Source organism: Mobula hypostoma, chromosome 21 (assembly GCF_963921235.1).
Source record: "Mobula hypostoma chromosome 21, sMobHyp1.1, whole genome shotgun sequence".
Classification (NCBI taxonomy): domain Eukaryota; kingdom Metazoa; phylum Chordata; class Chondrichthyes; order Myliobatiformes; family Myliobatidae; genus Mobula; species Mobula hypostoma.
In genome coordinates this window covers 23,915,496-23,938,655 of record NC_086117.1, presented here as the reverse complement: position 1 = coordinate 23,938,655, position 23,160 = coordinate 23,915,496, and the positions used below count along the sequence as shown (strand labels likewise).

Sequence of the window (23,160 nt, the reverse complement as noted above, 5' to 3'; positions counted from 1 at the left end):
TGAGAGGCAGGATTTATGAACATTTGGAGAGGCATAATATGATTAGGAATAGTCAGCATGGCTTTGTCAAAGGCAGGTCATGCCTTACGAGCCTGACTAAATTTTTTGAGAATGTGACTGAACACATTGATGATGGTAAAGCCGTAGATGTAGTGTGTATGGATTTCAGCAAGGCATTTGATAAGGTACCCCATGCAAGGCTTATTGCGAAAGTAAGGGGGCATGAGATCCAAGGGGGCCTTGCTTTGTGGATCCAGAAATGGCTTGCCCATAGAAGGCAAAGAGTGGTTGTAGATGGTGACCAGTGGTGTACCTCAGGGATCTGTTCTGGGACCCCTACTCTTCATGACTTTTATAAAGGACTTGGATGAGGAAGAGAAAGATGTGTTAGTAAATTTGCTGATGACACAAAGGTTGGGGGTTTTGTGGATAGTGTGGAGGGCTGTCAGAGGTTACAGCGGGACATTGATAGGATGCAAAACTGGGCTGAGAAGTGGCAGATGGAGTTCAACCCAGATAAATGTGAGGTAGTTCATTTTGGTAGGTCAAATGGAGGCAGACGTGAGAGCACGGAGGAACATCTGGTGAAACTTCTGAAATGCCCGCTTTGCTGCCGCTGCTACTGTGTGATTGAGAATCTCCGGAGGGGAAGGCCCCGATCCTTGGCTTTGCCTGTTGCTTGGCGGCCGGGGACGGGGTCAAAGCGCTCGGCAGAGATTGTGCTTGGTGCTAGCTGTCAGAGGGCTGGTCGGAGGCTCGAAGTTTTCGGAGGGACTCAGAGTCGGACTGTGGTCGGGTGCTTCCAGGATGCTGCATCGGCAAGTTTGCGGTGCTGGGAGCTCGTGGCAGGGAGAGTTTTCTTCCTCTTATCATCTGCGTGGGATGATGGGCTATCGGGACTTTGAGATTTTTTTTTACCATGCCCATGGTCTGCTCTTATCAAATTACGGTATTGCTTTGCACTGTTGTAACTATATGTTATAATTATGAGGTTTTGTCAGTTTTAGTCTTGGTCTGTCTTGTGTTTCTGTGATATCATACCAGACGAAAATTGTATCCTTTTTTAATGCATGCATTTCTAAATGACAATAAATGAGGACTGAGTGTCCTCATAATCTAATCTAATCTAAAAAATATGATGGCAGAATATAGCATTAATGGTAAGGCTCTTGGCAGTGTGGAGGATCAGAGGGATCTTGGGGTCCGAGTCCATAAGACACTCAAAGCTGCTGCGCAGGTTGACTCTGTGGTTAAGAAGGCATACGGTGTATTGGCCTTCATCAATCGTGGGATTGAGTTTAAGAGCCGAGAGGTAATGTTGCAGCTATAAAGGACCCTGGTCAGACCCCACTTTGAGTACTGTGCTCAGTTCTGGTCACCTCACTACAGGAAGGATGTGGAAACCACAGAAAGGGTGCAGAGGAGATTTACAAGGATGTTGCCTGGATTGGAGAGCATGCCTTATGAGAATAGGCTGAGTGAACTCGGCCTTTTGTCCTTGGAGTGATGGAGGATGAGAGGTGACCTGATAGAGATGTACAAGATGAAGACAGGAATTGATTGTGTGGATAGTCAGAGGCTTTTTCCCAGGGCTGAAGTGGCTAGCATGAGAAGGCACAGTTTTAAGAAGCTTGAAAGTAGGTACAGAGGAGATGTCAGGGGTAAGTTTTTTACACAGAGAGTGGTGAGTGCTGGGAATGGGCTGCCGGCGACGGTGGTGGCAGATACGATAGGGTCTTTTAAGAGACTCCTGGATAGGTACATGGAGCTTAGAAAAGCTCAGATAGAGTAGATGGGAGCTAGGGGATCTGATGTGTTTGGATTTCCTTTAGCTTATTAATGAAGTCCCATTACTGAACAAAGTGAGACCACGTGACATGTGATTCACAATGAGGACTGAGTGTTCTCATAATCTAATAATCTAATACCAACACAGGATGAATATTGGTTAATAGGCAGAAAACAAAGAACTGGTAAAAGTGGATCTTCACATGTGACAAGCTGTTAACAACAATCAGTTCTTGGGCTCCAAGTATTCAGAAGTCAATTTGGCTGAAATGTGAATCGTTATGAAGCTTCATGCTCTGATTCCAACACAGGGGCCTATTTTTTCCCACTTCTTACACACTTGCGGAAACTTTCACTTTGATACATAGTTGGACATAGACGTTCCCTTGTTTTAATCCACCCTCACCCACCTTCTCAGCTACTGAAAACTAACTTGTTTTCTCTTGTTCCTAGTTCTGACCGAACGTCTCAGACCTGTCACATTTTAAACACAAGTGATTCTGCAGATGCTGGAAGTCCAGAGTAACACACATACAAAATGTCGGAGGAACTCAGCAGGCCAGGCGGCGTCTATGGAGAGGAATAAGCATCTGATGTGTTGGGCCATGGCGTTTCATCGGGGCTAGGAAGGAAGGGGGAAGAAGTTAGAATCAGAAGGTGAGAGGAAGGGAAGGAGGACTTTATAGGTGGGAAAGGTTCAGGGCTGTGAAGAAGAAGGCATCTGATAGGAGAGGAGAGTGGAGCATGGGAGGAAGTGGAGTCAGGGGAGCAGCAGAGGGAGGCAGTGGGCAGGAGAGGAGAAAAGGAAAGCCAAAGTGGGGAATGAGAGGAGAGGGAATGGGGAGGGGGATCTCAGAGAAATCAATGTTCATCCCATCAGTTTGGAGGCAATAGGAGGTGTTTCTCCTCCAGTCTAAGTTTGGCCTCATCAGTCGAGGAGCTGATGTGTCAGAATAGGAATGGGGGTTGGATTTTAAATGGCCAGCCACCGGGACATCCTGCTTGTTGTGGGCAGAGCAAAGGAGTTCGATAAAACCGTTCCCTGATCTACATCACTGATGTCGAGGAGCACCAGGAGCACTGGATACTGTCAATGACCCCGACAGACTCACAGGTACCTCACCCGGACGGGCTGTCCGGGGCCCTGAACGGAGGTGAGGGAGGAGTCGAACAGGCAGGTGTTCCGATTGCGGGGATAGGTGCCGGGAGGGAGATGAGTGGGGAGGGGTGAATGGACAAGTTAGTCACGGAGACAGCAATTCCTTCAGAAAGCCGAGAGTAAGGGGAGTTGTGGAGAACGATGTGCTGGAAGTGGAGGTTCATGGGGTGGTGGGTAAGACCATAAGACCATTAGATGTAGGAGCAAAATTAGACCATTGGGCCCATCGTGCCTGCTCCGCCATTTCATCACTGGCCAATCCAAATTTTCTCCTGGCCCCAACCTCCTGCCTTCTCCCCGAATCCCTTCATGTCCCAACCAATCAAGAATCTATCAATCTCTGCCTTAAATATACATAAAAACATGGTTTCCACAACTGCCTGTGGCAAGGAATTTCACTGATTCACCACTCGCTGGCTAAAGAAATTCCTCCTCATCTCTGTTCTAAGGACTCCCCTCTATTCTGAGGCCATGCCCTCTGGTCTTAGACCCTCCCACATTGGAAACATCCTCCCCACATCTGCTCTATCCAAGCCATTCACCATTTAATACATTTCAATGAGGTCACCCCTCATTCTTCTGAATTCTAGTGAATACAGGCCCAGAGCCATCAAATGCTCTTCGTAAGACAAGTCATCCTATCCTGGAATCATTTTCATGGACCACCTTTGAACCCTCTCCAGTTTCAGCACATCCTTCCTAAGATAAGGGGCCCAAACCTGCTCACACACTCCAAGTGAGGCCTCACCAGTGCTTTATAAAGTTCAACATTACATCCGTGCTTTTATATTCTAGTCCTCTTGAAATAAATGCTAACATTGTATTTGTCTTCCTCACCATAGACTCAACTGCAAATTAACCTTTAGGGAATTCTGCACAAGGGCTCCCAAGTCCCTTTTGCACCTCAGTTTTTTATTTTTTGTATTCTCTCTCCATTTAGAAAACAAGCAACCCTTTATTTCTTCTACCAAAGTGCACGGCCATGCACTTCCCAACACTGTATTCCATCTGACAGTTCTTTGCCCATTCTCCTAATCTGTCTAAGTCCTTCTGTAGCCTCTCTACTTCCTCAAAACTACCTGCCCCTCAACCTATCTTCATATCGTCTGCAAACTGTGCAACAAAGTAATCAATTCTGTCATCCAAATCATTGACCTATAACATAAAAAGAATCGGTCCCAACACAGACTCCTGTGGAACACCACTAGTCACTGGCTGCCAACCAGAAAAAGCTCCCTTTATTCCCATTCTTTGCCTCCTGCCAATCAGCCACTGCTTTATCCATGCTGGAATCTTTCCTGTAATATCACGGGCTCATAACTTGTTAAATAGCCTCATGTGTGGCACCTTGTCAAAGGCCTTCTGAAAATCCAAGTAAACAACATCCACTGACTCTCCGTTTTCTATCCTGTTTGTTATTTCTTCAAAGAATTCCAACAGATTTGTCAGGCAAGATTTTCCCTTGCAGAAACCTTGCTGACTATGGCCTATTTTATCATGTATCTCTGAATACCCTGAGACCTCATCCTTAATAATCGACTCAAACATCTTCCCAACCACTGAGGTCAGACTAACTGGCCTATAGTTTCCTTCCTTCTGTCTCTCTCCCTTCTTGAAGAGTGAAGTGACATTTGCAACTTTCCAGTCTTCTGAACCATTCCAGAATCTAGTGATTCTTGAGAGATGATTACTAATGCCTCCATGAACTCTTCAGCTACCTCCTTCAGAATTCCCAGGTGTGCAAGATCTGGTGACTTATCTACCTCTAGACATGTCAGTTTCCCAAGAACCTTCTCTCTAGTTATGGTAACTTCACACACTTCATGCCCCCTGACTCCTGGAGCTTCTACCATACTGCCAGTGTCTTCCACAGAGCCTGTTGCTACTGTTGCCGAGGTGAGGACAAGTGGAACTCTATCCATATTAAAGCAGTGGGAAGATGGGTTGAGGATGGATGTCCAGGAATTGGAGAAGATGGGGGTGAGGGCAGCATCAATGGTGGAGGAAGGGAACACCCATTCTTTGAAGAAAGAGACCATCTCTGATGTTCTGGAAAGGAAAGCCTCATTGCGGGGACAGATGCAGCAGAGACAGTGGAGGTAAGGAAATGAAATGGCATTTTCACAGGTGACAAGGTGGGAAGAGGTATAGTCAAGATAGCTGTGAGAGCCAGTAGGTTTATAGGAGATATTGTTAGATAGTTTGTCTCCAGAGATGGAAACACAGATTGGTGGGGGGGGGGGCGGGTTGCAGGAAGAGATGTCAGAATGGATGAAGAGAATTCAAGGGCAAGGTGGAGGTCAGAGGTAATGCTGATTAGATCTGGTTCATACCAATGTCTCTGGTGCATACAAGGCTGCTTCCGGCACCCACCTTGGATACTCTGACCTCTGATCTGTTACTCCTCTCTAAATGTCAGTGTTCTGGAATATATTTTACTATTTGTTAATTTATCTGTGGCAATATTAATTTATGAGCTGTGTGTGAGCTTTTGCATCCTGGTCCAGAGGTATGTTGTCTCCTTTGGTGATGCACACGTATACGGTTGAATGCCAATAAACTTGAACTTGCAATTGACGAAAATGAGAAGACCTGCAGATGCTGGAAATTCAAACAACACACACAAAGTGCCGGAGGAGCTCAGCAGGCCAGGCAGCATCTATGGAAAAGAGTAAACAGTCAACGTTTCAGGCCAGTTGACATTTCAAGTCAAGGATTTGAGTCCTGATGAAGGGTCCCAGCCGGAAACATCGACTGTTTGCTCTTTTCCACAGATCCTGCCTGGCCTGCCGAGTTTCTTCAGCATTTTGTGTGTGTGTGTGTGTGTGTGTGTGTGTGTGTTGTTTGAAATTGACAAGCTCAGTGTGGGTGCATGAAACAGCACCTCAATGTGCTTTTCAGAAGTCGTGTCAAGAAAACAACTTCTCCCTCAATGTCGCAAAAACAAAGGAGCTGGTTGTGGATTACAGGAGGAATGGAGACGGGCTAACCCCTATTGACATCAATGGATCTGGGGTTGAGAGGGTGAACAGCTTCAAGTTCCTTGGCATCCGCATCACCAAGGATCTCACGTGGTCTGTACGTACCGACTGTGTGGTGACAAAGGCACAACAGCGCCTCTTTCACCTCCGACGGTTGAGAAAGTTTGGTAAGGGCCCCCAAATCCTAAGAACTTTCTACAGGGGCACAATTGAGAGCATCCTGACTGGCTGCATCACTGCCTGATATGGGAACTGTACTTCCCTCAATCGCAGGACTCTACAGAGAGTGGTGCGGACAGCCCAGCGCATCTGTAGTTGTGAACTTCCCATGATTCAGGACATTTACAAAGACAGATGTGTAAAAAGGGCCCAAAATTGGGGACCTGAGTCACCCCAACCACAATCGATTCCAGCTGCTACCATCAGGGAAACGGTACCGCAGCATAAAAGCCAGGACCAATTGGCTCTGGGACAACTTCTTCCACCAGGCCATCAGACTGATTAACTCATACTGATTTGAGTGTAGTTCTATGTTAAATTGACTGTTCTATTTATTATAAATTACTATGATTGCACATTTAGACGGAGACGTAACCTAAAGATTTTTACTCCTCAAGTATGTGAAGGATGTAAGAAATAAAGTCAATTCAATACAGACAGTTGGAGAGTGCTACCATTGAAGGCTTGGAACATGGACTGTTCCACACAGCCAACGAAAAGGCTGGCATAGCTGGGGCCTTGGTGGGTGCCCATTAATATAGTTTTGCTTTGGAGAAAGTGGAAAGTTGAGGATGAGAACCAGTTGGAGGAGGGGTCTGTAGCCGAGGAAGAAGCGGAGAACTGTAAATCTATAGAGACTGGAATCCAGGGTGAAAATAAGGTGATCAGGGCCAGTGAATTGAAAGTTGTTGACGAGATGGAGAGAAAGTGAAAGCTAGTTGGGAAGAGACTGAACCAACTAACTAATTTTTTTTTTACAGATTTTGTCTATTGGCTGCGTGTTTCAAGCTTTTTATTTCAGATTTTCAGTATTTACAGGTTTTTTTAAGGTTGCTACTCTGTTTTCAGCGGCTAATTAGCCATCTCCGTGTTGATTGCTGCACTGCAAATCATCGCGTTCAGGCGGGAGACGCCACGGCGCCAGTTCCCCGGCTGCAATTCCCGGGACTGTCGCTAGGTGCCGTGACCGCGACTGCAGTTCCCAGAGCCGCCGCCAGATGTCGCCCGGCACGGAGGCTCAGTCTCTGAGCCCGGTTTCCGAGGCCGGAGTCGATTTCTCTTCAATCCTTTTGCTTAGGCCCTGGATCCTTCTCCATCCGCCTCCATCGGGCTGTCTTTCGGCGCCGATCCCCGTTTCCCGTTGTAGTTAAGGCTGCGGAAGCCCTGGGAACGAGCCGAGGTTGGTGTTTCTGAGGTAAAGCGCTTTTGCTAGGCTGCGATCCGGAGGTTTACTCCCGCTTTGTTCCCGGCGGCATCCCGCCGCCATCTTTTCCTCAAATTCCCACAAAACGGAGCAGAGAGTGCGGGGGAGAGGCGCGGGGACCCTTATCTCCGGGAGTGGAGGCCAGGCCGGCCTGCAGACTCTTCTGCTTGATTTCCTGGGCTGCGCAGAACGGAGAGAGGTTGTCGAGTCCGGGCCGACCCCACCGTCCCGTCCGTGGACCCCCGGGCGGACAGGGCCGGGCCGCTGCTGGCCGGCCTGAGCCTAAAGCGAGTCCCGGGCCCAGGGCATCGGGTGCTGGTTGCGAATTCCGGAGCCGGCTGTACGCTCTTTGTTTGGGGGTGAGGAGATGGAGGATCCCGGCCTCCCTATCCGCTTGGAACTTGGGTTCACCTCCTTGAGGCCGAGGGGCTCGGTGTCCTCTTGTCCTTCCCCGCCCCCGCAGCCCCGCTGGGTTTGACCGACCGGGGACGGGGGAGACATGAACAGGGCGAGGGTCGGGGTCTGGGATGGTGGGAGGAGGAAAGGAGCGGTGGCAGGTAACGATGACCTGAGTGTGTTTGGCTTACTCTGGATGGAGGGAGGTGACGGTGATGGCGGGGGTGGGGAGGAGAGGGAAGAGGCGAGTGTTTTGTTTACACTGAGAGATCAGGCGCCGTCTGGTTAATCCGTGGAGTGCGGGCGTCTGGTTTAACCTGCATTGGTATGCGGCGGTGTTTGCTACCCTCTCGGTGACCGATGCGGTTGGTTAACCGTGTTGTCATCAAGCAAGGCTTGGGGATTTATTCAGTTTACCTTCGATCCAGGAGAAGCCACTTACTGTAAATTTTGGTAGGGATTTGTGTCTCGTTTACCAACTGAGGATCTCGGGCACTGGATGGTGTTCACTCAGGATGTTAATGCGAGGTGAAGGTGTGCTCGCCTTATACACGACCATGAATCTGGGGGTTTTAAATTCGTCAGGGGCAACCTTATTAATTCTGGAGGCAGGTGTCTGTGCTCACTCCCAGAAAGGAATTGTTTGGTGTTCCCTGGATCTAAGATGGGAAACGTCTTGAGTATCCTTTGCTGGAGTGGTATAGTGAGTGTCCTTTCAAAATGATTTATACCAAATGGTGTACACAACAGGGATAACCTAGTGACTTTTACCCAATGCTGGGGCACTCTGGTGTGTCCACAACTCATCATGTAGTGTACCATTAGTTCAGAATGGGGCAGTGTGGTGTACCCTTGGTGCATGTGTGACCAGTAATAGAAAATATCTGATTTACTCATCTAATTTGTGTAGCCTTTGATGGTGGTCATCAGGTTTAAGTTCAACATTTAAAAAAAAATCATTACCAAGGTACGTATGCAGTGTGTTACTGTATAGATCATGGAATCAGTTCAAAATTATCTGTCCCAGTTCAGGATGTGATGGTTAATATTGTTCTGGAACTCGGTGGTTTGGGACCTGAGGTTTCTTTGTCTCCTGCTCAGTGGTGGTAGTGAGAAAAGAGCATTTCCTGCATGGTGGAGGTTTTTGAATGTTTTGCTTTCTTGTGGCACTGTTCCATGTGGATGCACTTGTTGGGGAGGGCTTTGCATAATTTACCACTTTCTTATACAAGCCTTTTCCATTCTTGGGCATTGGTGTTTCCTTACCACACTGTCATGCACCAGTTAGGATACTTTCCAATATGCTTCTCCAGAAGTTTGTCAAAGTTTTCTTGTGGGCATTCATAGTAAATACAAGAAACACAATAGAATCAATGAAAGACCTCAACCAACAGGACAGACAACAACCAATGTGCTTTTTTAAAAAAACAAACTGTAAATACAAAAAGAGAAATAATAAATCGGTAAGCAATAAATGTTGAGAACATGAGATAAATAGTCCTTGAAAGTGAGTCCGTTGGTTGTGGAAACAGTTCAGAGATGGGACAAGTGGAACTGAGTGAAGTTATCCCCTCTGGTTCAAGAGCTTGATGGTTGAGGGGTAACAACTGTTCCTGTATCCGGTGACGTGAGTCCTGAGGCTCCTGTACCTTCTGATGGCAGCAGCAAGAAGAGCGCATGGCCTGGATGCTGGAGGGCCACAATGATGGATGTTGCTTTCTTACAACAGCATTTGCTGTAGATGTGCTGAATGGTAGGGAGGGTTTTACCCATGTTGAACTGGGCCAAATCTTCTACTTTTTGTAGGCTTTTCCATACTAGAGCATTGGTGGTTTCATACCAGGCCATGACTCAACCAGTCAAGGTACTGTCCACTGCTCAAATTTGTCATGGTTTTAGACTTCAAGCCAAATCTTTGCAAACACCTGAGAAAGAACTGCTGCTGTGCTTTCTTTGTAATGGCACTTGTGTGCTGCACCCAGGACAGATCCTCTGAAATGATAACACTGAGGAATTTAAAGTTGCTGACCACCTCCGCCTCTGATCAGCCAAAGAGGTCTGGCTCATGGGCCGCCGGTTTTCTCCTCCTGAAGTCAATAATCAGCTCCTTGGTCTTGCTGATATTCAGTGAGAGGCTGTTGTTGTGGCACCATTTTAAATCTCCCTCTGAAATGCTGATTTGTCACCACCGTTGATTCAGCTTCCAACAGTGGTATTGTCAACAAACTTAAAAATGGCATTGGAACTGTGCTTAGCCTCACAGTCATAAGTATAAATTGAGTAGAGCAGGGAGCTAAGCACACAGCCTTGTGATGTACCTGTGCTGATGCAGACTGTGGAGGTAATGTTGTTGCCAATCTGAAGTGACTGGAGTCTGCAGGTTGAAGTGATGAAGGATCCAGTTGCACTTGGAGGTATTGAGGCCTAGGAATCAAAGGTTCTTGGTTAGCTTTGTGGAGATGATAGCATTGAATGCCGAGCTGTTGTCAATGAAGAGCATCCTGATGTATGCATCTTTGTTGTCCAGATCTTCCATGATTGAGTGAAGAGCCAATGAAATAGCATCAGCTGTTGACCCGTTGTGACAGTAGGCAAATTCTCCACCTCCGATCTCCCAGTGATGACTGGCTCATGAACCTACAGTTTCTTTCTCCTGGAGTCAATCAGCTATTTGGTTTTGCTGACATTGAGAGGTTGTTGTGGCAACCCTCAACGTTTTATATTTCCCTCCTATATCAAATCATCACCAACTACAGAAGAATCATTACCAAATCCCCTCATCTGTGAGGGTGTTTAGTTTACTTTTAGCCCAGGATGGCAAGGATGTTGCAAATGTCCAGGTTTGGGAAGTTATCTGGTCTACCTTCAACCTACAGGCCAAAGGACATCATATTCACCCTTGCCTGAGCATCCATTAGCTCTAGGAGGTTGTGGGGTTCCAAGTATTTCCTTAATCTTGGAGCCTGGTGAACTTCATTTGCCCCCAGCCTTGGGCAGATGTGGATACCAAGTTTTCCACTCCCTGACTTTTCCTAATCTGAGATTGATTCCAGTGGTTCAGCCTTGATTGGGAGAACATTGTTTATTCATAACATAAAAATGTGTTCAGCTAGTTTACCATTGAACCTGGGAAGATGGTCTTCTGATTTATCATTTGCCAGTTTGGCGGAAGTAGGGCATCTGGTTTAGCAGATTCTTAGGAATTGTATTGGAAGGAGTGGTGATGGAAGGTCTGTTTTGCCTCTTTTGTGAGGTAGAAACTGACCTGTTTCTGAGAAAGAAATTGTCTAAAAGCATCTCATTTAAACTCGGGGGTTTTTTTTACCCCTGGCTCAGGAGAGGTGTGCCTGGTTTCCCCTTTGAACATGTGAGCTTGCCTGATTTACCCTTGTCCTGGGTGTGTCCACTTTTTTTCTTGATGGGGTTGTCCGGAGATATGGGTGGTGTTCAATTTTCCTTCATTCCATGGGAATGGGATTGGTTTTGCCTTTAAGGTGGGTGCAAGATTTGTGATAAAAGATTTAGTGTGTTTAGCTCTGTCTTCCAGCAAGGCAATTCCATTTTTTGTTAGTTAATATTGGAATTGGAATAATGCTGATTTAGGACAGGAGAGAGCCACAAACCAGTAGTTAGCCTGATGTCTGTTGTGAAATTGCTGGGATACATTTGCAGGCCATTTGGAAAATCATTACACAACTAAGCGAATTGAGCATCATTTTATAAAAAGCAAATTGGAGTGGACAAATTTTTTTTAAAGATGTACTATAAAGATACATAAAAGGGATTCTTGGATGTATCCTATTTGGGTTTTCAAAGGTCATTAAATAGAGTGGCACTGAAATGCATAAGGTAAGAACGTGTTCAGATTTATATTATTGACATGGCTATAAGATTGGCTAATTAACAGAGTCCTTGCAATTGGATTTTTTTTACATTGGTAGGCTGCAGCTTGTGGGGTTCCATGCAATAAGGGCTGAGACCTCGGCAATCTACACTCTAGATGAAGGGTCTGAGTGATCGTAGTCAAATTTGCTGATACTAAAGCTGCTGGAAAAACAAGTTATGAGGAGTTCGTGAAGAGGGTGCAAAGCAAAAAAAGAACAAACAAGTGTGCAAGAGTTTAGTTGGGTATAATGAGAATAATGAGACATCATTAGAATAGAAATGCAGAAATTGTGTGATACAAAGGCTGTCCTTGTGCATGGAAGGGTAGTTTGCAAATTGAGTAAGTAATCGGGAAGTTGGTCATTATTGTAAAGAAGATGGAGTATAAATATAAGAGGATTTTGTTAAAGCTTTATAGGGTTTGGTGAAGCCATGTTTAGAGCATGCCATATGTTTTTGCTCTCCCTGTTTAAGGAGGTGTGTTCTGCGTTGAGTAGGCGGCTTTGGAATACAGGATTATCTTATGAGGAGTGATCGAATACTTTTGTCCTATTCTCATTGGAATGTAGGAGAATCAGCAACATTATTTTTGTAGTATAAAACATTCTGAAGAAAATTGATAGGCTAGATGCCAAGATGGTGTCTTCCCCGCAGGAGAATCTAAAATAGGAGACTTGGTTTCAGAATAAGGGGCTGTTCATTTAAGACTGGTGAGGAGGATTTTCTTTTAGCTAAACTCCCACCAATCTGATCAGGAGTATAACAGTTGCCACCGTCTCATATCAACCAAGGCTAAATTCTTGTGAAGATTTGGAATTCTCCATTCCAGAGAGCTGTGTAAGGTGAATCATTGAGAAAGTTGCAAGCCAAGAATTTTTGCCAACAGAACAGAGGAAAGTGAAGCTGAGGCCAAGAATCACATACACCAGGAGCCAAATAGCCTCTTGTTCCAGTTTCTTAGGTTCTTATTGTATTGCTGTTCTGGAGTTATATATTCTTAGTTTTTGCCTTTGTCACTCACTAATAAATCTGGTTTTCACTGCAATTTGCATTATTTTCATCCGAAGACAAGAATAATGTTGATGTTCATGATCAGTTCATCTGTTTTGGTGATAGTAAAAGTAGATAGCTTAAGACAACCTGTTCCTTGATTTCTGATAGCATAGGTCTTTTAACTTTTGGGTGATGATGCAGACTCCACCAAGGCAGCATTTGAGCTCAGACATGAACTTGGGTATTTGGAATAGTGTCACTCTGCTCTTGGTCATAAACTGTTCCGGGAGTAATTGAAGTACCTTGTCAATGTTTAATTTGAATTACCTTTGACAGTGGAGCAGTCTGTCATTTCCTGCACTGATTGAGGAGTTGAGTAGGGTTTCAGGTTTCATTCCCTTGACTGGGAGATGAAACATGCTGATAATGCTCCTAGTGTCTTTGCACTGGTGGTGTGTTAGGAGAAGGACGGAAGTTAAATCTCTGATCCAGAGAGTCGAGCTCAAGCTCAGTTTCTTCTGAAGGGTCTTTAACCTGGAACATTTAAACCTATTTCTTTTCCTGCAGTTGCAGGCTGACCTGCTGAGTTTTATCAGCATTTTCAGCTTTTATTTTAGATTTCTAGAATCTTCTTTGATTTTCAGTTACTGTATTTCAGGGATCCCATCAGTCCTTAAACCAAGAGTTTTTCTGCTGTGCTAAGTAGATGATATCCCCAGGCACCATTTTATAGTAGAGGAAGCTGTCAACAGTATTCCTGAACTAATGTAACTAAACGCTGTCAGGTTATCTGGTCATTACTTTCTAAAGGAGCTTGATGTGTACAAATTGGCAGCTGTGCTTACTACGTTGTATAGCGAGTACATTGTTTCATTGACTGCAAAGTACCTGAAGCATTCTAGGATTGTGAAAGGCATTGTAGAAATTCAAGTATTTTATTTTGAGTTATAAGTGCCTGTTGAACTTGTCTTGTGCAGCATTGAGGAGTCTTGTTGGTAGCTGCAGGAAGTAATTTTATGGAACACTCCCAAGAGATGCTAAATAAATTAATCTATTTATTTATCACATATGCATGGAAACATGGAGTGAAATGTTTGTGTTAACAACCAGCACAACCTAAAGGTACTCAATCGCAAACAAGATAAAATCTGCAGATGCTGGAAATCATCTGCAGGGTCTTGGTCCGAAACGTCAACTGTACTCTTTTTCCATAGATGCTGCCTGGCCTGCTGAGTTCCTCCGGCATTTTGTGTGTGCAAACTAAAAGTGTCTGGGAACAGTCACATGTTCCGGCACTAACATAGCTTGGCCACAGTGTTCAATAAAACAACAGCAAAGCAAGCCCCTTTCCTTCCTCCAATCCACCCATCAACTCTCACACACAGACCTCAACCTCAGAATAAGCAGCCACTGGCTTTCAGCCTCCAATAGTCTGAGAGGCATTGGGCTTCTGATTTCTGGACATGCCATCCCAGGACTTTGACCATTGGGCCTGGACTTTCAGACTTGCAAACATCAGTCTTCAAACTTTGGTATCGATCTCAGGACTCGTGGATGATGGTTCTCCCGATTTCCAAGCCTCGAACTCTGGACTCATATGGACCTCCACCGGTGGGACTTCCTGACCTGAGAGGAAGTCACTGGCTCTCGTGCCTCCTGCTTGCACTGCACGGACCTCCCATCCCAAGACCCACTGACCTCAGTCATTGAGCATGAGGATCTTTGGTCTTTGCCACAACACCTGCTGAACCGACATGCGTCCGCGGAATCGCTAGTGTTCAACTGCAAAGCACTCTAACCTAGACTCCAGCCTGACATCTAATTCCCCCTCATCCCTGTCCATAAACTCTGATTTGACTCCTAACTCCCTGCACTGTTCCAAAGCCATCCCTATGAACCTACAAAAACAGCTATTCTCGACAGACATCACTGCCGGGTCCATCTGAACCAGAAGTGATGACTGAACTCCATTGGGTTCTGATCCTTATTAAGAGCTACTGGGTAGGTACTTCCTTGTCTCTTTCGCCATTCCATCCAACATTTCTTACCTTGGTGATTCAGTTAACTGTGCATTGTCTGGCAGCAGTAGATTGTGGTAAGCGTTTTTTTTTTGGGAATTTCGTCCTGAGAGGTGGCAATTTCAGCAAAAGGCCTAGCCTTTGCTGGGAGCGAATCCACACAGTCATGGCAACAGAGGTACTGTACCCAGTTATGAACATGATGTCTGGTGCATGCATTATTTCACTATGTGCAATTCTTTGTCCCCCACTTGGTGCTTTTAGTATGTTTTATAGGGACAGAACAAATGCATCTGGCATCACACAGATCAGGGATAACCAAGCAGTCATGACTGCTTTTCTGGAATATTGTTACTTCAGGAGATCAACATCTATCTTATTTGAAAGTTTCTAATGATCCCCACCCACTTTTTTTTCTGACAAGAGGAGACATTCTAGAAGTCTGCTGCTGTGGTCACTCTAAGAGCAAATTAAGGTTGAGGGGAGATTTGATAGAAGTGTACAAAACTATGTCATTTAATTGGGTAAGCCTTTCCATTTACAATATAATTCAAGGACCAGAAGACAAAAATACAAAGTGATGAGCAAAGAATGCAGGAGAAATACAGAATATTAACAATAAAGCCTTCTCTGTAGTAAGTGTAGTAGACCTTAATCTTCCAGTCTGTAGGGGTGACGGAATCTGAGGCTATGTCCGCACTAGACGGGATAATTTTGAAAACACTGGTTTTGAGTAAAAACGATGGGCGTCCACACTAGGCGTTTTTCAAAATATCTCTGGTCCACATTAAAACGGATATTTGGGCAAATCTACTCCCACTGGGCATGCGCAGACACATCTACAGAAAACAAGCGAAGAGGAAACGGTATAATATTTACGTTTCTGCGGCGGCGTTGTGCTGTTTCCATTGGTCAAAAACTAGAGTACCAACAACAACAGCAAAAGAAAGTTTTCAACAATGTCTTCGAGGAATACAAAGAAAACCTCCACTGGAAAGAGCAGACCGGACTTCTTTGTTTAGACAGACAATGAAGTCGAGCTGTTTCTGCGAGTTACAAATGACTACAAAGTCAGCAAAGCAGTGGAGAACATGGAGATGTTTACCTCCAAACAAGCTATTAATGTAGACAATAAAGTAAACAACACACACACAAAGCCATCCTCTACCCAAGATCAACAAGAGAGTGGAATCTTCTGCCACCAGACCTGCGCAGTATTTCTGACATGAATATTTTTAAAGTAGACTCAATCAAATCAATTTAGGGGATCTAGTCAAAAGAGCTCACTTTACAATATAACTCCCACGCCGCTCACACCAACTGCATGTTATAACAGCCGTCCGGCAGTGCTTGCGCAATACCAAGCAGAAAAAGCATTGTTGTTGTGGTGTCATAACAGCGTTTTTAAATATGTCCGTTTACCCCGTCCACACTACAACGCGCAACAATCGTTTTCAGATTTACACACTCTGGATAGTGTTTCAGAAAAGCTCCGTTTTCGGGGGATGAAAACACCGTCTCAATATGGACGGAGGGTCAAAACGAAGAGAAAAAGCTTCGCTTTCAAAATTATCCGGCGTAGTGTGGACATAGCCTGAATTGATTTCTAGAATTTGGTAGGAAGGTAATGGATGGAAAATGATCTGCATGACTGTAAAGTAAGGGTGTGAGATTGGGACTGAGCAGGTAGCTTCACAGAAAGCAAGTGCAATCTCGGTGGACTAAACGGACACCTTTGGTGCTCCAGTGTGAAAGATACACTTTAGGAAATAGTTCTTGAAGCGCTCTGCTTTAATTCTGTCCAATTCTTTCTCTGCCAAAGGTTTCTATGTATCTTGATTATATGTCTTTGTTCTTATGCAAAGTCTTTACTGGCTCGTTATTTGAACCTGTGCTATATGGAAAGGAAACACAAATTGGGCTATTTCTCCCATTTTCCTGAGGTAACATTTTTGGGGAAATTGCAGTTCACTCTTTCTTGTTGTTTTCCCCTCAAACTGCATCTTCAGAGGTATGATTGGGGAGGATCTTTGCTGCTTTTGAGGGATTGTTTTCTGTACCATGCTAAATTTCACAGTCACAAAAACAAAGTCAGAAGTTGAGTTTACTGTCATATGCACAGATGCAATGCAAAATGTGCCTGCAGCAGTAAGTAGCAGCATTCAGAAGAAAAATATAAATTCAACAAAATTTTTAGAAGGATGAACACAATTAGAATAAAACAATACAAAGCTCGTGGTCTGTGATGTACCTTATTCAATTGGTGGTTCTACTGTGATGCCCAAACACCCAAAGATCCCCACTGACATTCAGGAGCTGAAGAAAGCTTATCAAAAATAGAGGTACATCAGACTCTGCTGGAAGGAGCTCTTCCTAGGATTTGGTGCTATCCAGACTGGCAATAGGTCGAAAATGCCTTCCAGCAGCTGAAAACCTTTAGGCCTCAAGATCACAGAAGAAACCCCTGCGAAAGTACTAGAACTTGGCAGAGAGGTACTTCTAGCATGTATTGGCATCTCATTTCCCTCATCTTGGTAGAGGAGAGCATAACACCAACCTCAGACTTGCTAATAGTGAGTTTCTTCAACAACAGTGACAGTTTTGATTGTGGTAGTTACAGATAGTAATCATGCTATCTGGTGTGGGGATATCATTGCAGGGATCCTCCTCACATTCTTCTCCAAATGGCCAAAGAGCTCCTCTCAGTATCACAGCATTGATTCTGCCCAGCCAGGGTCACATTGAGCATAATCTTTACCATGTGACAACCCCAAGAGAAATAGAGGTCAACACTAACCACTGTACATGGCCTTTTCAATATCACAAAATTCTTTAAGGCCTCTAATCACATGGGTTTATAATGAACCCTTCCATGTTGACCTTCTGTGGACATTAATTCTGATTCTACATACAAGCCAAGATCTAAACCACTGGGTCTACCACAGACCCAAATCCGTTACTTCTCCATTGTTTTAGCAATAGTGTATCTTGCCATCAGTTTGATTGTAGCTGGAGTTGAGTTAATCTACAGGGCTAGCAAGAAAAGAATATGCCTTCAGCTTCACTCCATGAGCTAAAATTATAATTAACTTGATAATACAGTTCTGGTTAATTGGTGCACTTGCTTATTTGGGACAACTCTTAAAGAACAAAAACTAATCAAGAAAGTAGCCAGGAGACTTGTCAAACGGTTTCTAATAAGTGTCAGTTGTGTGCACTTGCGTGGCCATTAGACACTACACTGTGCCTAGAGCAAATATTTTTAAGATAGTGTCAGTGTGTGTGCTTGTGTTTTTAAAAAAAAACAATTATTTTTGTCACTCATAGTTGGTGAGAAATAAGCAGTAAGACAATTCAGAACTGATTTGCTCACTGTGGTTTCAAGCATTCAGGCATGTGGATGACAGAATCAGCTGGGAGTGAAAATGAAACAGTTTCATTACTTCAGGTTAGGTACGGAAGAATCTGATGGCATCACCAGTTTGTATCCCAGCAAAACCTATAGCCAAGTGAAGAAAGGGGTGAGCAAAAAATTGACGAACATTGGATATTTGGAGCTAAAAAAGGAAGTTGATAATTTGAAATTGTGCATTCATCATTCTCTCCATTTTCTATTCTCGTGCTTTCTGCATCTTAGAACACTTATTTAATTCTAATGAAAGGCCCTTAACCAAAATGGTCAACTCTTGAGTTCTTCCAGTACTTCTGTTCAGTTGAGGAAAGGGATATTTGTAGACCATGGCCATGTAGCTCAGCAGCTAGCTGTTGATTGACTAAGCAGCAGTTGTCTCTGTCCTCTTGTATACTGTGAAGTCCTGAGCAACCTACACTAAAGCACTGGATAAATATACCAGTGCGGTCTCTGCAAAATCCCCAAATCAGTTGCTTTCTTGGGTCAACATTCCCACTACCGAGGCTTAGTTGTGCTTGACCAGTCTGGTGGTTTGGCCACATTCTTTACATACTCAGCAGCACTCTGGAGACAAACATGCTAGCCCAGTTTCTGCCAGGAAAGAGATTTCCTCGAGGACATTGAGGATTATTCAAAGGAAAATTCTTCTGTCTCCTTGATAATATGGCAAATGCAGAATACACGTTTACTGTTCATGAGGGTCTGACTGCAGAACAGAGGAGCAACTGAAAGGAACGTATTCGACTTTCCACAGCAAGAGCAAGTGGAAGCCGCTTACCGAAGGAAAAGATGCTAAAATCTACCTATCACCTGTAGGTCAATTTTCACCTGCCTTGCCTGTGAGATAGCTTGGCAATTCAATATATGTCTCTTCAACCGTTTTAGTTCCTACAGATCTGGAATGGAAGCAATTCTTCCCTGAGCCTGAGGGACAAAGAAGAAAAGGAAATGTAGACTGCATTGCTAGTGCTGAAGTCCAAACTGTTAAACTGTAACCTCTTTCTCGTGCCAGATCTGTTAAATTGATATTCCAAAGGAATTGGAGCCTATCCAAACTCTGGATGTCAGGCGTTGGTTAGATACACTTTTCTGTGCTTAGACGGTGAACTTGTGAACCAAACTGTACAGGAAAGCAGAAACAGCAAAGAAATGGGATGATGTTTCACTGTGGTCTTTAAATGTAAATGTTGAGACAATATTCCAAACACAACAGGGGACTAAACATCAAAAATAATTTGCAAAGCATAAAGTTAAAGGCAGACTTTAGTCAAGGCAAACATAGTCAGGAGCAATCTCTGAAGACATGAGACTGCAGATGCTGATATCTGGAGCAAGAAAATATCAGATTGCTGGAGGGATTCGGCAGGTTGAGCAGCATCTCGACGGAGATGACAGTTGACGTTCCTTTCAACTGAAGCTTCTTCACTTGAAATGTTCACCGTCCATTTCCCTCAGCAGATGTTGCCTGAAGAACAATTTCTGTTGCTTCACTTAGAATGAACTGCTACCCCTGAACACCGTCCTTTAATGGGGAAAAGTTGCCATTAAGATGAAATTGTGATTAATCAGTTGTGCCCATCTAATTGTGGCAGTGATTTGGGGGATATTTAAACAGTTTCTGTAATGCAGCAGCTTTTAAGCTCTGAAGGTCAATGGTGTCAGAACTTTATTATAGAGACAGCATTATGAATAGCATCTTGTATGTAGAAAATGGTGTTAGAGGCTGAATGAGCACAACCTTTCATATAGGATGCATTCTAATATTGTACCTCAGATTATTTGGGGGAGTATCCACAATTATGGTGAGTGAGAAAAGCGACATAGTTCAATGAGGCATCTTTCTAGCCTCCTGTCCTCCCTACTACCCTCTGAAGCTGTTAAAAATTGAGCTCTAATCACATTATTTATATTACTGCAAGTTTGCAAGGGCTTAATTGTGCATTGTTCTAAGAATTTTTTTGTTATACCTTAGTCATGATAGCAGTTAAATGGCTGCACAAACATAAATAAACAGACCTCTCTTTATTTTGCTACTGATCTCAGGACAGTTGTCTGGGAGTTGAAGGAGAATCGTGACTGGATGACCAGAAATTGCAAATAATTGTCATTTTGCATTTTGGGTAGTTTGTCTTTTGCATATTTTCAATGCTCACCAATGCTGCTAAGTTAACGTATTCCACCTCACAAGCCGGTGATAATAAACCTGATTCTGATTCTGCTCAAATTAATTGTCTTGATCTTGCTGACTTGGTCTATGTAAAAAAAAAAATCATGTATTGTCCCACATCTGTACTTACCAGGTGCAGGGGCCGTGCTTGCTGGCTTAATGTATCCAGCGTTAGAGCTCGGCAGAACTTCCAGTGGCTCAATGAGGAGGCTTTGCTCAATGGGCTGGCACGGTATTGTAGTGGTGAACACAATACTTCACAGTACAGGCAACCTGAGTTCAATTTCCGCTGCTGCCCATAAGGAGTTAGCTTGTTCTCCCCGTGGTGGTGAGTTTCCTCGGGGTTCTCCACTTTCCACCCATGGTCCAAAGATCTACCAGTTGGTAGGTTAATTGGTCATTGTAAATTGCCCCGTAATTAGGTTAGGATTAAATCTGGGGACTATTGGGCGGCGTGGCTGGAAGGGCCCATTCCGTGCTCTATCTCAGTAAAATAAAACAATAAAAACAAAAAAAAAGCTCAGAAAACATACTTAAATGTATAACATGCAGTGTTATGACAACTGCATGCAAGGCTGCAAAATCCAGTGATGATCAGCTTCTAGATTCTGTAATTATTATCTCCAGACTACAGTTCATAATTTATGTAGCATTCCAGATTGTTGTGCACAGGAACTAAACGCTTAATGGGAATTTTATAAGGTATGGTCCAATCTTGCTCCTGTGTTATTGCCTGATTTCATCACTATTGATCCAATATTGATGAACATATAACTTACATTTCTAGCTTTATAACTTCTTCTTTATCCTGACAGTATTACCTGAACCAAGAACTGGTCACTGGAGGATTGATGTCACCTTTACATCAGACCTGGTACAATGACAATGTCAAGGATTTAATGAGCCAGTTTAGGTTTCATTATCATTTTCTCACAGTCACCCACATGTTACCGATTGTGTTAAGTTGAAAAACTCAACTTATCTTGGAGGGATCTGAAGTTGAACAGGCGAGTCACTCCGTCATCACCTATTTTTCATAAGAGCATTGAAGAGAGTACGGGTACAGCACAGGTCCTGACTGGATACTTCACTATCTGCCACTTTGACTTTCTGAACTGTTAGCAAAGTTTGCCTCACTGCAGTCCTTGATTTTTCATTGATGAAAATACACAAATTAAAATTTGTACTGGGAAAATAGTCAAGGTGAGCAGTTTTGAACTCTTGTCTGTGCTGGGGCACAAAGATCAGAATTCAGCAGAATCAAGCAGCTGAACCTGGTCTGATCCCTTGGGCAGCTATAGTCAGGTTTCAAGGAGTTAATATGAAAATCCGTGTCCATCCTCATTGAGAATAAGGGTAATGAGTGATACAAGGTTTTCATATTGTTCTCGCTGCCCAACCTGGACAGCTTGAATATGGAAGGAGGTGGATCCTTTTGCATTCCGGTTGAATTGTGGAACTAGTATTCATTAGCTTACTAATTCTATTCTCCTTTGTGCTATTCCTCACTGCTGTTTCAGAGGAATAATGCAGTGTTCATTTTAGTTTCATTGGGAGATGGCTTCTTTGGAGAACAGTAATTTATATCAGGAGATGAAAATCATCTTTTGCTCTTGAGTGATGTGTAGAACCCTGCTTGTATATTGGTCATACATTTGTTGAGATATATTTTAATTGCAACTCTTAGTTGTGTCCAGTACATATCCATAAAAGGTAATAACTTCTCCCTCAGACATGACTTTGTGCTAATCAATTTATCTTTACTATTTATAAGCCCTTACTTTATCATTGCTTTGTTTCCTTTCTGAAAGAGTAATTTTTTTGTGTGAAGTTTAAAAAGCCCTTGTTTTGAAACTGTGAGCAAAGAACATACTTGTTTCTGTTTTTCCTCCCCTGGCACCCTCTCAGCGAGCGGCACGTTCTCAGTGGTGCTGAAAACAACCAGGGTACTCGATGACATTCCAGCGCGATGTCAGAGCGTTTGGGGCCAACTACCAAGGGGAAGGATGGAAAAGCGAAATACTCCTCCCTCAGTCTGTTTGATAAGTATAAAGGAAAGTCATTAGAAACCCAGAAACATTCAGGAAGTAAGTAACAAGAAAGAATTTGTTGTTTTTTTTACCAGATATAGAGTTTTCTGGTGTTTATAATTTTATGTATTTTGGGAAAACCCTCGGATTCAGGATAAGAAACACAATTTTTGTTTCCTGGTGGTGATGAGCCGTACTGGTATTTACTGCCTATTACACCACTGGCATTTAGAGCAGCAATAAAGGTCATCTATCTCAGGCGGCATTCACAGCTTCCTTCATCGTGTGAGGTGCTTCCTCTCGGTTTAGTCAGTCATGCAAGCCCTGACTCCAGCCAACACAGCTCTCCGGGGGTTATTGAGGCCACAAGCCTCCAAACCTAACGACAAGCTTGTGGTCGGTCCTCTTGGAGGGAGCCAAACTGGGTCCTGGTTTTATTGGTGACTTGTCATTTTCTAATGTTCATATAACAGCCATAATTATCTAGAATGATTCTATTATTATTTGTCCTTTTTCTGCCCAAGTAGTGTTATCACAAAAATGTGTCCAGTTGCACATGGGAGAGATTAACAAAGAAACAAGTCATTTTTGAGGCAGGGAGATGATGTCAGATGTTTTCTGATTTTTGTTTATATCATTGATGGGAGTTGTGCCATTTCTATTTACCCTTAAGTTGAATGCTTTGCTAACCTTCTTCAGAACTAACTACGTTGCTGTCATTGATGTCCCAAAAAGGACTGCGTGGTTAAGGACAGCATATTTTTTTCCTTAGAAGGCACTGTTGAACTGTCTTTGGGTTTTTGCTACAACCTAGTGCTTTCAACATCATCATCATTATTACTGATTACAAGCTTTTTTTCTAGAAAGAAGTCAACAGAATTTTAAGCAACACACATAAAAGTTGCTGG

At 43.7% G+C, this 23,160-nt stretch overlaps 1 protein-coding gene across 4 annotated transcripts in view; it reads left to right on the top strand.

The window, feature by feature from the left end:
* The first annotated feature begins 6,933 nt into the window (after positions 1–6,933).
* The window catches only part of prrc2b (proline-rich coiled-coil 2B), a 75,831-nt gene continuing 59,604 nt past the window's right edge, over positions 6,934–23,160 (top strand). Inside the window, exons 1-2 of one of the 4 annotated variants that reach the window (XM_063073635.1) lie at positions 6,934–7,327; positions 22,131–22,309. In XM_063073635.1, the coding sequence (XP_062929705.1) occupies positions 22,192–22,309 (118 nt within the window). In that variant the 5' untranslated portion in view covers positions 6,934–7,327; positions 22,131–22,191. Of the gene's footprint in view, positions 7,711–22,130; positions 22,310–23,160 lie in introns of all 4 variants that reach the window. The other 3 variants (XM_063073634.1, XM_063073636.1, XM_063073637.1) reach the window with 3 other exon arrangements.